Source organism: Danio rerio, chromosome 2 (genome assembly GCF_052040795.2).
Source record: "Danio rerio strain M-AB ecotype USA chromosome 2, GRCz13ab, whole genome shotgun sequence".
Lineage (NCBI taxonomy): Eukaryota > Metazoa > Chordata > Actinopteri > Cypriniformes > Danionidae > Danio > Danio rerio.
The window spans coordinates 9521010-9536011 of NC_141022.1; the positions used below are offsets into that span (position 1 = coordinate 9521010).

General features: G+C 36.7%; 2 protein-coding genes across 2 annotated transcripts in view; one reads left to right on the plus strand and one right to left on the minus strand.

The window, feature by feature from the left end:
* zzz3 (zinc finger, ZZ-type containing 3) overlaps positions 1 to 15002 on the plus strand; it is a 675084-nt gene that overhangs the window by 74404 nt on the left and 585678 nt on the right. The window lies entirely within an intron of this gene.
* ak5 (adenylate kinase 5) overlaps positions 1 to 15002 on the minus strand; it is a 210901-nt gene that overhangs the window by 9240 nt on the left and 186659 nt on the right. Inside the window, 4 exon segments of the mRNA NM_001100084.1 lie at positions 2660 to 2776; positions 7061 to 7224; positions 12075 to 12119; positions 13927 to 13969. Of these exon segments, the coding sequence (NP_001093554.1) occupies positions 2660 to 2776; positions 7061 to 7224; positions 12075 to 12119; positions 13927 to 13969 (369 nt within the window).

Genomic DNA, 15002 nt, shown 5'->3' on the forward strand with positions numbered 1-15002 from the left:
AAAATAGGGACAATGTAAAGCTCCAAAAATCACTTAAATATTGATTAGTAAAAGTAGTTCATATCACTTTTGTAGTATGTATACAAAAATAAAAATATCCAATCCAAGCCTTGTAAAAAGACAATCATTTAATGATGAACAGATTTAACTTGATCCAAATATAAACATTAATTAATCCCCATCCATAGAGCACACATTAAAAGGATTAGTTCACACAAGAATGAAAATTCTGTCAATATTTACTCACCCTCATGTTATTCCAAACCCCTGAGTCATTTGTTGATATCCAGAACACAAATTGAGATATGTTTGATGAAATCTGAGAACTCCATAGACAGCAACAATCCAGCAACTAGTTCAAAGTCCAGAAAGGTAGCAAAAAGCATTGTTAAAAAGCATTGTTTTCCTTCGGCTTAGTCCATTATTCATCACAGGTCACCACAGCGGAATAAACTACCAACTGTTCTTGTATATGTTATGCTGTAACCCAGTACTGGGAAACATCCATACACTCTTACTTTCACACACATACTATGGCCAATTTAGTTCATCGAATTCACCAATAATAGTGCATGTCTTTGTATTGTGGGGAAAACCGGAGCACCTGGAGGAGGCCCACACAAACACGGGGAGAACATGCAAACTCCACAAAGAAATGCCTCCTTGCCCAGCCGGGACTCTAACCAGTGACCTACTTGCTTTGAGGTGACAGTGTTAACTTTATCAAGCCATGAGAATACTGTGGTGCACAAATTACAGAAATAATTACTTTATTCGACAGTGTTATCTCTTCAGTGTCAGTATATTGCGCACATGTGCATTAATGTGTGCCTGGATGCCCATGCACATCTTTATTATTATTATTACTATTATTATTTTTATTAAAAAAATAGCATATTTCTCCCATGGATGCACATCCTATACTGTCACTGAGGAGAAGAAACTGTTGAATAAATTCATACTTTCTGTTTTATGTGTCGATAAAAGTATTCCAATTGAACAACTGAAGGCATATGGTGTGTTATTTTTGGTATTTTCCTAAACAGTTATTTTTTAAGACCACTGCAGTTTATGAAGGATGAGGGAGCTCTCCGATTTCATCTAATACATCTTAATTTGTGTTCTGAAGATGAACAAAGGTCTCAGGAGTTTGAAACGATATGAGGTTGAATAATGTATAACCGAATTTTCATTTCTGGGTGAATTAACCCTTTAAGCTGGTGTTTAAACAGGTTTCTTCCATGCCATTGGACCAAGTGGCAACCTCCCGCTCTCACTCATGAAGCTAATATGGAAGTAACTGAAGTTGCAATTCATCGAAATTCCACTAGGCCTGGCTTCATATTAGAGCAAATTTCTATTGAGCCCACTGTTAAAATGGCCAACTTTACAGCAGAAAAAAAGTGTTTACAGCCTGGTACAAAAAAGGATTTTGGTGTATAGAGCTAACTTTACCCTTCATGACAACTGTGAGAGAGTGATTTTTTTTATAACTCATCCATTTCATTTATATTGAGTTATATTAAGTCTGCATAATTAAGGGTGTGGCCACTTGAGTGACAGCTAGGTCTTGCTGGTCGACGTCACCTCACCTGATTTCGGCTGATTAGCTGCTGAACTCGGCATATTCATCGTATTTTTGTTTTGTTTTATGTGGCTTTACACAGTCAATTGCCGGTTGGAATTATTTTCCACAATTATCAGATAATATGGCATGCTGTATGCACTTAATTATGCTCACAAACCTTTCAAGTTGCCTCCATTTCCCAGGTGAGTGAAATTCTTTTATACTTATAAACCATCTCTATATATGTACTTGTTTTATTTAAGATTGTTTATAATTAGTAATTTTTTAGACCTGTTATGCATTCCAGAATCTGACAGACTGATTAGCTGTAGGCTTTAGAACAGTCATCTGAAACGTTGTCATGCAGTTTTATGCCTGGATTTTATAAATAGCCCAGCATTTGCTAACACAGACTATATTTGATGTATTTGGGAGTTATTAGCGTTTTCCTCTTGTAGAAAAAACGTCATAAGAGCAATGCTTAGTGGCTCGATGTATTACAACAGTGTTTTTAAAAGACTAAACACTTGATTGCTATAGTACACAACCATTCACAAGTGGTCAGAACACAAACGAGTCGAAGGTGATGATGTATAAGTGTTTCTCTTAAAAAAAAGTCTGTCTAAGCAAATTGCAAGCAGGCATCTGTAGCTCTGCTCAAGCTCCGCCTCTTTGTCCTTTTTTGGTTACCCCCAGTCAGCGTAATATTTGCGTTCTTCAGAAACCTATGGGTCACGTCACGGATCCTACATCCACATTTTTTACAGTCTATGCATTGGACATGTCTATACAGGACACTACCATTGTGATATCATTTTGAAAGTGTTGAAATGTACATTATAGACGCATTTATAATAATCTAGCGACTGATACAATATTATGTATTATAATACTGTATTATTAAATTATTTTTATTAAATTTCTTTTTTCTTTCATACAGTAATGTGTTGCAGATCTCTGGGCCAGGTCATCCTTGACCTGATATCTCGATTTTAATGTATTTTCTTTACCTGGTTAAATAAAAATGAATTATTAATTTGTAATTGGTCATTTAAGTTGTTGAATTCGTTGTTTTTCTGGAAAAGCACTGACCTTGGCTTCATATTCTTGCGCCTGCTTCTCATTCTTCGGGAAGCCTGTTACCAGGAAGCCCTTCCCCTGACGTACAGTAGATGCCATGGCCTCACACAACAGATCCAGAAGAGTGTCCTTAAATACACACAGACAAGAAAATCAGATAAACACTTTACATTCGAATTCAAAGTCAATGAGAATGGCTGGACGCATAAAAACATGCAAACACATTATAAAGAAATGTGGCGTCTGATGTCAACTAAAAGTAGTTCACAGCAAATGCTAATGACAGCCATGTTGCTAGGCAACACCACAGTAACATAAATCATTTGATTAAGTCTGGATATCTCTGAGCCATGTGCCAAACCTCAGCAAACAAAACCCACGACAGAAAGAATCTGAGCTCTGAATGATTAAACAAGACAGCTGAGCTCATCTGACCTGCTATTAATGACTAAATAAGTGTGGACATTGAAGCGATTGCCTAATTAAATGTGTTCACAAATGCCTGACGATGGATTATGCTGTATAATTGTGTATTAGTTTCCATGAAAGATTTTTCACTTAGGGCTGAATCAAAATTGAACTGCTGTACCTGCGCCTTCATGCTTCACAGCAGCTAGACTCTGTGAAAGTTGCAGTGGTCAATTGATTTCTCATATCTGAACACTAGTTTTTGTGTTGAAGCTAAATCGAAACAGGTATGAGGCGTGCTTCAGTATACTGATAGCATTACCTTCAGAAGCTTGAAACTATTCATTTGGCAATGAAAATGTAGTGCAAGTAGAGTAAAAGTATAGGTTGAAGGTTGAAGGAAAATAGTATAGTAAATATGCCAAGACAGATTTAAAAATGTAAAAAGTTCTAACAAATTATTGAAGTACATTTCCTGAATCAACTAGTAATTTGTTACTTTGCACCACTGCAGCTTGTTTCCCACAGCATACTTTTCTTCTTAGCCCTCCAAATATCTAACAGTGCCTAGTATCTGTCCTTCAATAACTCCTAGAGACATTATTTGACAACTATTTGAAAACTGCAGGCATGTGAGTTGGAAATAATCTATTTAGGACTGTGACAGTCCAGGATCTGATTTTGGTTTTAGACCTGTAGGACTTTTTGGTCTTAGATCTTCTCTCTACTTTATCTTGAAGCAGCATCATATATCAAGTAACTTGAAGTATGTTTTAATAGTAAAGTTCTCTAATTTTGTATTATATATTAGAGCTCAGCGACGCAGTGGCGCAGTAGGTAATGCTGTCGCCTCACAGCAAGAAGGTCGCTGGTTTGATCCTCGGTTCAGTTGCCGTTTCTGTGTGGAGTTTGCATGTTCTCCCTGCGTTTGCGTGGGTTTCCTCCGGGTGCTCCGGTTTCCCCCACAGTCCAAAGACATGCGGTACAGGTGAATTGGGTAAGCTAAATTTTCCGTAGTGTGTGAATGTGAGTGTGTGGAAGTTTCCCGGAGATGGGTTGCGGCTGGAAGGGTAAAAATGTGCTGCATAAGTTGGAGGTTCATTCCGCTGTGGCGACCCCAGATTAATAAAGGGACTAAGCCGACAAGAAAATGAATGAAGGAATGAATATTAGAGCTCTGGCCAAAAACAAAAATCGAACACAACAACAACAATTAATTTGAGAAATCGATTTTACATTGATACAGCATTTTCAAAATGCATTGATTCTGAGCTTAAATTTGAACAGCTAGGTAAGTTTTTAATCGTACATTTAAATGCTCATGAGGAAAAGTGTTTTCTGTTTTTGGCTGAATCATGTAAATTGGCTTTTATTAGACTTTTATGTCACAAGAATAATGTAAACACAGCTTTACCGTTTGCTTTAACCATACTTTTAAAAATTATTTTAGGTTAGAGTGGTATTTGGAAGTAAATGCATGCAGAGTTTGACTGTTTGTAAAAAATACAATGCTATCTGTTGTTAAAAATTTAACTCTAAATCTCAAAATTTATTTCTCTAACTATTTTTTGGCAAACTAAACTAAATATTCTTCTCAATACAAGGCAGTTAAATATTTAAAAACAGCTACTTTTTTTTTACTCTACACAAAATGTAATGTGGGGTCAGATACTGTTCAAGTAACTTGACAAGAAACTTGTTTGCAATGGAATATGCTCATTTTATCTAATAAAAGAATTCTACAATCTGATTTTAAGAAACAAGAAGTATTCAACTGTTTTTAGTCCCATACTATCCCAGCTAACAATTTTACCCCTGTTGAAAAAAACAGCTTAAACCAGTCTAGGCAAGTTGGCTGGCTTTAGCTAGTTAACCAGCTTGGTTTTAGAGGGGTTTTGGCCATTTCCTGGTTGGTTTCAGCTAGTCAGGCTGGGAGCCCAAACAAAACTAGCTTTGTCCAGCTTAATCCAGGCTGGTCAAGGTGGTTTGACATGGTTTTAGCTGGTCATTTCCCAGCCTGACCAGCTAAGAGCAGGCTGGAAATGACTGGAAACCAGCCTTAAAATAGGCTGGTCGACTAGCTAAAACCAGCCAATCAGCCGAGGCTGGTTTAAGTGGTTTTATTCATCAGGGACGCTATAAAACATTCCTGTAATATTCCCATTAAGTTATAAAATTGTTTTATTTGAAAGTTATTAGAACGTTCAAAATGTACAGGTTTTTTATTTTATTTATTTTTTTAACATTGTATTAATGCTTTTGTTTGGATATAAGAATGCTATTAAAAACATTTTCAGAACATTTAATTCTCTTGTTATATTCAGTGCAATTTCATTGCCGAACATTTTTCGTCATAATTTACGTGACGAACAAGTTTCTACCAACGTAAACTAGATGAAAACTAAATAAAAAATGAAGTGAAGATGAGAACTATAATAAAGATACACTGACATTTTCAACGACTAATAAAAACAAGACGAGAACGGGATTGAGGGATGAGTTTTGGTAATTATCCAATCAGAATTATTCTTGTGATGTGTGTGATGTGTGACGCACACACGCACATTTTAAATGTAACTGATCCACAGTAGGAGCAGCAAGGTGGCGCAGTGGGTAGCACAATCGCCTCACAGCAAGAAGGTCGCTGGTTCGAGCCCCGGCAGGGTCAGTTGACATTTCTGTGTGGAGCATGTTCCCTTCATGCTGGTGTGGGTTTCCTCCGGGTGCTCCGGTTTCCCCCACAAGTCCAAAAGACATGCAGTACAGGTGAATTGTGTAGGCTAAATTGTCCGTAGTGTATGTATGTGAATGAGTGTGTATGGATGTTTCCCAGTGATTGGGTTGCAGCTGGAAAGGCATCCTCTGCCTAAAACATGTGCTGGATAAGTTGGCAGTTCATTCCGCTGTGGCGACCCCAGATTAATAAAGACTAAGCCAAAAAGAAAATGAATGAATGATCCACAGTCGACAGAAGGCAAGACAAGAGTACACAGTAAATAAAAACACCTAACGCACTCACACATGCAACGTACATGTTTCATGTTTCAGTGCCAACTGAAACCGAAACCAACTAGACTGAGACGCTAAAAATAAAACAGCACATTGCAGACAGAACAAACACAAACACTAGGATGAGAGCATGCATCCTGAGCATGGCCCAAGACAGAATAGGAGCGCTCGACCCAAAAAAAACTCAAGCCGACCATAACATACAAGACATGAGAGGACTAGTGTCTGGATTCAGCCTTAAAACAAGACCGAAGTGGCAGAATCCTGACAGGAAAAGATATTTTCCACATTTAATAAGAATGTTTTGTATAATAAATGTTTACAATATGTTAATTAAATTACATTTAAATTAAACAAAATATATTTCAGTCAATTTAATCTAGAGTAGATTTAGTCTTATAAAATTTAGTCGACTAAAATAAACTTAAACTAAAATGATTCAAGTCTAAAAAATTACTTAAATTAAAATGGAATTTTAGTCTAAAGGCTAAAATTAAACCTGAAACAAGATTGGCTGTCAAAATTAGCGCTGGTTATATTAATGTTTTAATAACGTTTTTAAAACACAAAAGCAACGTTTTTATCCAAACGTTTTCAGCGTGTTCCATTCATAATTAAATTGTAACGTTTATAATGCAAACGTTTTTATAACATTCCCCCAACAACACATTAATAACATTTTTTTAGAACATATATTAATTACAGATAACATTTAAGGAAACTTTCTACAAACAACTTTGATATAACTAAAATTATAAGAACGTTCGTTGTTAGCTGGGACTTCCCAAACTTCTTGTCCCATTCTTTTCCCTAAAGCCAGTATTTCTTACTGACCAGGCTATTAAATAAAGCGTCCTTCAAAGGTTAAAAGCACTCAGACGTGTTACGAAATCGTGTGTCTACAGTGTGTGTTTGCAGCAAAAGCATTCAATTCAGTAAAGGAGAAGCCGGTCATTGTAATTTCTTCCAGTAATGGATTTTAACAAGATTGTGCACCTCGGGAAGCTGCTCTCCTCTTTCCAGAAGGTCTCGGAGAAAGCGTCCTCTCTCGCTGTGAGACTGCAGCTCACTGCACAGGATGTCCCCGGGACACAGCCGCTTCAAACTGTACCGCTCTTCTATCTTTTCTGACTGAAGAGCTTTCCCTGATCCTGGCCCACCTATATTCACAATGAGAAAATCGAAGAATAGTATTTTAAAAAGCAGTAAATTAAATGGATGACAGAAAGTGCTGTTAACTGTTGGGATAAGGGGCCAACTCTTCAGTAATTGAGTGTCTTGGGAGATGTGAGATGGATTATCAGCATGTATTGTATATAGCCAATACTACACACATGTGTTGGTCTATCCCCGACCCTACCTTCTGGCTGAACTCCCACAGGCTTTCATTAAGATTCTGTACACAGCTCAGGGCAGCCCTTATCTACAGCACAAGTCTACAGGCAGATTTCCCTAAGGCAAAATGCTTATACACAGCAAACAGGCAATAGTCTAAATACTGATGGTGAGTCTTGGAATCATGTAAGAATGCTTCTGAAAAGTCCAAGCATCAAACAAAAAACAAAGTGGGCTTTGTCTTGTGTATTTGCCTGTATATCTGATTGTCTGTTAATGTTTTTTCTTTTTTTTGATTGTTCATCTATAAATCACTGCAAGACCAATATTGCTTTCACCGATGATACCAGTAAAGATTCAAGAGTTCACACTTAGCTGATGATTGTTTATAAAGCTTGTGCCTGCTGTCCCAGGAGAGAGCTCTGAGCTCATAAGCTCCTCGAGCCCGTGGCTCCCTCCCGTTTGCAAGGCGATAGGGAAGTTTGAGCTCAGGTAAATCTTGAGAACTCCCCTGCTGTAATGAGCAGATAGTGATTGCTCTTAAGAGATAACTACTTACTAGGAGCATGTCTATGATGCCAATTTGGATTAGTCAATTAACTTAGGTTGCATGTTTTTTGACGATTGGAGGAAATCGGATAACTCGAGAGAAACCCATGTGAGGACGAAGGGAATGTGTAAACTCCGCACAGAAACTTCAGCTGGCTTGGTAAGGACTAGAACCAGTGACGTTCTTGCTGTGAGGCAACAGTGCTAACCACTGGGCCACTGTGCCACCCATCTAGGAATGGAGTAGAAGTAGGGGTGGAAGGGGGGATTCTTGCAACTAAGCATGTGATCCTCTTGAAATCAGTTTATAAATAAACTTCACTACATGTATCAAAGTTTCATCACACTTGTAAGTAACGATTTTTACTTCTTATAGCTTGTGCCTACATCACTAAAAGGGTTAGTTCAGCCAAACCCCTGAAACCTCCTTTCATTTTCAGAACACAAATTAAGATATCCAGGTATTTGACACTGCACAGTGATCATGAACACACACAATGGAACCTTTTCACATTTCTGGGTTTCTCAGAAGCAGAAGTCATCATAGTTTATTAAACTTAGAGCGTATTGAAACAAATAAATGTTTCCTGCCTGATACCTGCCCTGTTTCTCAATGTCACGGTTGCAGGTTTGCGCTCTCCCTGAGTGTCTGTTTAATCATGTGGGTTTGTTTGGTTTTTGTTGTCCATGTCAGTTCGTTTTGTCAGTCAAAAAAATGTTCTGATAGATCCAAGTGCGAGTGAACAAAAATAATTTATTGACACAGTCAAAACAAATCCAAAGAATGAGTGCGGTGCTAGGGCTAGGAGAAACAGGGCAGGTATCAGGCAGGAAACAGGGTACAGTAGAAAGCCCTCACGGTCCTGAGCACAGACAGATAGCACACATAAGCACACGTAACAAACTGACAAGGACACACAGAAAACGTCACCCATATATAGGCACGAATATGAGCCTCAGCTGGCGAACTAATCAAGCTAGTTGAGAGCCGTCATAACACATGATCAAAACAAATACACGTGGACAACAAAAACCAAACAAACCCACATGGTCAAACAGACACTACGGGAGAGCGCACAAACCTGCAACCGTGACATTACATTTTTAAAACCTCATTTGCTAAAATGATAAAAGGAAAACTCCACGATGGTGTTGTCAAGACTTTTAAAAAAAGGAAAACAATAGTGTAAGACTGATGACGGCAGCCAGAAGAGAGAACAACATCAAATCGACTGTTCTGTCCCATAGATGCTGCATTAGAAACACCTCGCATAAGCGGTTGTTTGTTGTTTGTAATACATACATAAACATAAAAATGTTCAAATGATTTTTAAAAACCTAAATAATAAATGTTTTAAAGAGGTGGTCCAGGCTTAGTTGTGTTTATAAGATACAAAGCAATGTGTGCTCATGCTTTACTTGTAGAAAATCACGTTATTTGTATACTCAGCTAACATGAAAACGACATATTTCCTAGTTCTTCCGAAAGCCCACCCTCAAGAGCCTCTGATTGGTCAGCTAACATAGTGTGCTGTGATTCGCGGACCGGCTCCACGTCACCAGGAAGCATCATGTCTAGTCACGCCTCTACTAGCACGCACTGAGCCTCGGATGTATAAATGCTGTCAGTCAATGTAGGCCGCAGTAGTTAGAGTAAGACAGAAAATGAAGAGGACAGAGCTGAACCTCATGCTTGCTCTCTAAAATAAAATCTGAAAAGTGTCTTTCATATATATTCGGGTTATAAGCATGTGTAAGTAATATGAAACGTTCACATATCTTTTCTGATTTGTTATATGAGATGTAGAATGCAGGGAAAGCGGCCGCATAGAGAGGCACTGCAGTGCTGGTAAAGATTGTGGCTGTTTACAGGGGTTTGACGGTTAAATATGAATTTGTAGCTTAACTGTGTTAATGGCGCCAAACAGCATTTCCCATAGTTTACAATCTTGTTATGTCCTTGCTACAACATACAGTCAATGCTAGTAACTGTGCATGTAATAGATCAATTTTAACAGATTAAAATACTTACAGGTTGTGGCTGACAATCCACAGCTTCGTCTATTATAGTTGGAGCTGCACCTTCTTTGAGGAGTTTGATGCCTAGTTCAGACTGCATGATTTTAGCCCCGATTTTGACTCGCCGACATGTTTTGAGAAATCGCTGACAAATGCCTGAAATCACAGGCAAATCGGTGCTCGTGCACGTGAGTGACAATCACACAGTATGAACTATCAAAGACGTGATCTGAGAGAGTCGCAGCGATGTCTGTGAGATATTTGGCGTGCTAAATATCTGGAGCTGTTGGCGATTCAAATCATGCTGCGTAAAATGAGTTTTGACTGAAAATAACATCGGGTGAGAAATTTAAAGCGATCAATTTCAGTTTATTTGGACCCAAGAAATGGGTCCAAATAACTAGTGAAGGTTTGACAGGAGCACCCGTGTCTGTTTGACGTTTCATAAATAAAGTTAATAAAGAAAGTTGAGGAGAAATTGCTAATTCCCTTCAAACCCAGGTGAGCAAATAAGTACATTTTCTACCCCATTAAAGGCTTCTTTCTCGTTATGTAGTCAATATAAAAAGATATACTGCATGTTTTTGGCTGTGAGATGTAGGACAAAATTGTCGGTGATTCTTCCTATTGTAAAGTCATGCAATGTGAAACCCCCTGTCGCTTATCCATCTTGCAGTGTAAACAAAACAGCAACAAAATGCTAGCCCAGGTAGTCATGCAGTGTGAAAACATCTGTGACACGACTACTTTAAGAAATCATGCAGTCTAACCTCGGCATTAGCTGAACCAAGCACTGAACTGGGAGAGATTGCGGGAGCTGTCCTTTGTCAAATGCTAGAGCTATATATTTTGTATAGTTCTCCAGAACATAATTAAAATTAAACATTAAGCACTTCTCTCTTTGTGTCATGTCCTTTGGAAGCCCAAATACAGAAACAGAGCAAGCTCAGTGGAAATAGCAGTGTTTGGACGGCATTTAAGCTTTCTCTGCTATAACATTACAGCACCTCTGGCCATGCCTCTTCGCTGCACTGGGTGTACGCACGTGGTGAATGTGTGTAACCTGAAGCGTTTGTGATCTCACTAACCTGGATGGAGTTTTTTTGTTGTCCCCAAACTACATTCGCTGTAAGCTTTGCAAAGTTAACTTTGTAAAAGTCAATGTCTCCCTTTGCATTAAACTTTGAGCGTATTACATTCAAAGATGTTGTTAATGTTTACACAGCTACATTACACACCAACTGAAGTTTAAAATATATCGTAGTGGACCCCCCCTTTAAATTGATTGACATTTTTTAAAATGTTTTAATTTAAGCCAAAATAAAACAAATAAGACTTTCTCCTGATGAAAAATAAAATATTATAGGAAATACTGTGAAAAATGCCTTGCTCAGTTAAACATCATTTGGGAAATATTTGAAAAAGAAAATTCACAGGAGGGAAAATAATTTTGACTTCAACTATATGTCATTTAGGGTGGTCAAGTGCACTGTATAGTGTAATTCACTCATTCGATCAGTCTTATCTTAACAGTCTTTTCCATCTGACTATCGACAAGTACATCTAAAATAACATTACAGGCATAACACAGGACACAGGAACTCTAATCGCATCCACCAGGTTAATTTCAAACAGCAGCCAAATTGATTTCTTCAGGTCTCTTTTTCCCCTCAAAGCTTGGCTTTCAGTTCACTTGACTACATCCCAGTAGGCTAGTGCTTTTGAACGCACATGAAGGGAGGAAATCCCCTAGCATGCAAAGACTCACACCATCTTGACCGTCTGCTTTCCATCTATCCAGAGCATAAGTCATTTTCAGATAAAGACTGCCAACAGTTTCAATTAGGAACCTTAACAGGACACTTCAGAAGATTTCACCTGCTTCCAATTTCACAGTTCATGCTGTTGTGTGTGCATCTGTCACAAAAGATACTTTGTAGGTCTTATTATGTGTGATCTAAGCTGTGATGAATGTGCTTTGCATCACAACACTGTGCTTCCTCACTTACTGTTCTGGGAGGGGGAAATGCAGGCAAAGTAATACATTGCATTCAATCTTTCTTTTTCTGTAATGAAAATAATATATAATGGCGTTTTATTAACATACCGATCACAAAGATGACCTTTGACTTCTTGGTCTCCATTGGAAAACCTGGTGTTTTTTTTTTTTGGGAACAAAACAAGTAAATATATATTTTATTCTGATATATTGTACAGCTTTGTCATGTCATGCAGTCAAAACAAAACACTTTAAATGAATGGTTACCAATAAGTAGGCCCACAAAGAATCTACACCACAAAAATATTAATACATTTCCACAAATATCTGAGCAATTTAATTACTTATGTAAATATTCATTCATTCATCATCCTTGAGCTTAGTCCCTGATTTATCAACGGTCGCCACAGCGGAATGAATCACTTATGTAAAATTGTTTAAATATATTGGTAACACTTTTGCAATAAGGTTCATTAGTTAATGGATTTACTAACATGAACTAATTTTGAACAACACGTGTACAGCATTTATTAATCATAATTGAACATTTACTAATGCATTATTAACATCTAAGTCCATGCTTGTTAACATTAGTTTATGCACCATGAGTTAACTAACAATGAACTACTGTATTTTCATTAACTAACGTTAACTGACATGAACAAATACAGTAGTAAATGTATTGTTCATTGTTTGTTCATGTTAGTAAATGCATTAATTAACATTAACTTATGAACCTTATTGTAAAGTGTGACCAATATATTTATGCCACTTTTGTATTAATTTCACTTCTATTATGGAATATATTTACATATTTGGATGATGTATGTACAATACAATTTGTCAACTAATATTGTCTGTCTTTTAGTGGATGTATTGAATGAAAGACCTGCTTTGTTTACAAAAAAAGTGGTTCTAATTAGATTTGCATTGTAAACCCAATTAACAGTTCGTTTAATTTGAATGAATTTGTTGTTTTCAGCTCCTATACCATCCAAATCATTTAACATAAATCAGATGATTTTTTATTAATTTTGTATTTATTTATTTATATATTTATTGACTTATTAATATGAGTTTTTTTCTTTTTTAAAAAAAAAAAAACAAAATTCTGCACAGAAACAGCAACAAAAAGTCAAAAAGGCAGAATTTATTTGGCCCAGCCCAAATTGTAAAATTCAAGATTTTTTTTTTAATAATTTTCTTGAAATTAAATCATTTTGTTTGTACCACAGCATACATTTTTCACTTTAATTTGCCCCACCAAATACTAAAACATTATATTTGAAGATTAATTTACACGTTTGGCAAAATGTAACTACTTTGAAACCACAGAATATCTTTATTAAAAGTACACCAAGCAATTTTTGAATGAATAAACAATGTTTATATTTGAAATCACCAAACCAGACAAAACTATAATTGAACAGGAATTTACCCATTTTTGACATATCCGCCATAGTTACTGATGATTGGCTGCAAGTGTGTTTTGGGACACTACAGTCAAGAGCATTTTTCAAATATTGCTTAGTGTAACATCATTTGAGTATATTGTCCTATTTTGATTGCAGCATTATTTAAAGGGAACAACACACTTTTTTGGGAAAAAGGCTAGTGCCCTAAAGTTAAACAGTAGAGTTTTACCATTTTTTAAGAGATTCAACCAATCTCCAGGTCTGGCAGGAGCACTTTTAGCTTAGCTTAGCTTAGCATAAATCATTGAATTGGATTAGACCATTAGCATCTAAATCTTTTTTTGGTAATTTTCCTATTTAAAGATTGACTCTTCTGTAGTTTCATTGTGTACTAAGGCTGACAGTAAATTAAAATTGAAGTGTTCCTTTAAGATTAATGCCACTTTACAGAGATAAAAAACTCCTCCATAAAAAAAACATAAGAAAAAAATAAACCCACACACAAATACAGTGCAAGAAGATACATTGAAAAAGACTGCACTCACTTTCTCCAATCGCCTCTGCATATTCAGCCACCTCTTCATCAGCCTGACACAGAGATACACATGAAAAGCTCTTTACTTCTATAAAGTTAACTGTTAAGTACAGGAAAACTGTAAATTATTTATTAAATATGCCTTCTGTGTTTCTCAGAATGATGTAAAATACATTAATTGAAGATTATATTTCAAACAAATAACAAATGAGAGAAAGGGGGGAAAAGTAAGTAACACATAAATAAGTTAAAAACTAGAAAGTACAAATAAGAAAAAGTATATTTTAAGAAATGTCACTGCCATGACAGCAATGACACTCAATCATCAATCAACCAACCAGTTTGTCAGCCAGCCAACCAACCAACCAAGCAACCAGTCAGTCAGTCAGTCAGCCAGCCAACCAAGCAACCAACCAACCAGCCAGCCAACCAACCAACCAACCAACCAACCAACCAACCAACCAACCAACCAACCAACCAACCAAGCAACCAACCAGTCAGTCAGTCAGTCAGTCAGTCAGTCAGTCAGTCAGTCAGTCAGTCAGTCAGTCAGTCAGTCAGCCAGCCAACCAAACAAACCAAACTTAATTTGAAAGATTTTAGAATTTTAAAAACATGGCAAAGTGGTGCACTTCTCTCATTAAAAGCAAAATCATTTCCAAATATATTTTTTACATAAACATTATTGCTTTGAAGACATTTCGTTTATAAAAGGTTATAACCAAACTAAAAATATGTATTGCTTTCTTTTTTATATAATTTTGTCTTTATAATTGCTCTTTGTAATCTGGGGTTTCAGTGTCACATTCAGAGCTTTTTCATTCTGAATACAAAGTTAAATCTATTTTATTTTGTTGTTTTTTTTTATTTCATATACTTGTTCCTTTTATTCTTGTTTATGTAAAGCACTTTGAACAACCATTATGTATGAAATGTGTTAAATAAATAAACTGGTCTTTCCTTAAATATTTTTTTATTCATTAATTTACCTTTGGTTTAATCCCTTACTTATCAGAGGTTGCCACAGTGGAATAAACCGCCAACTTATCCAGAATATTTCACGCAGCGGATGCCCTTCCAGCTGGA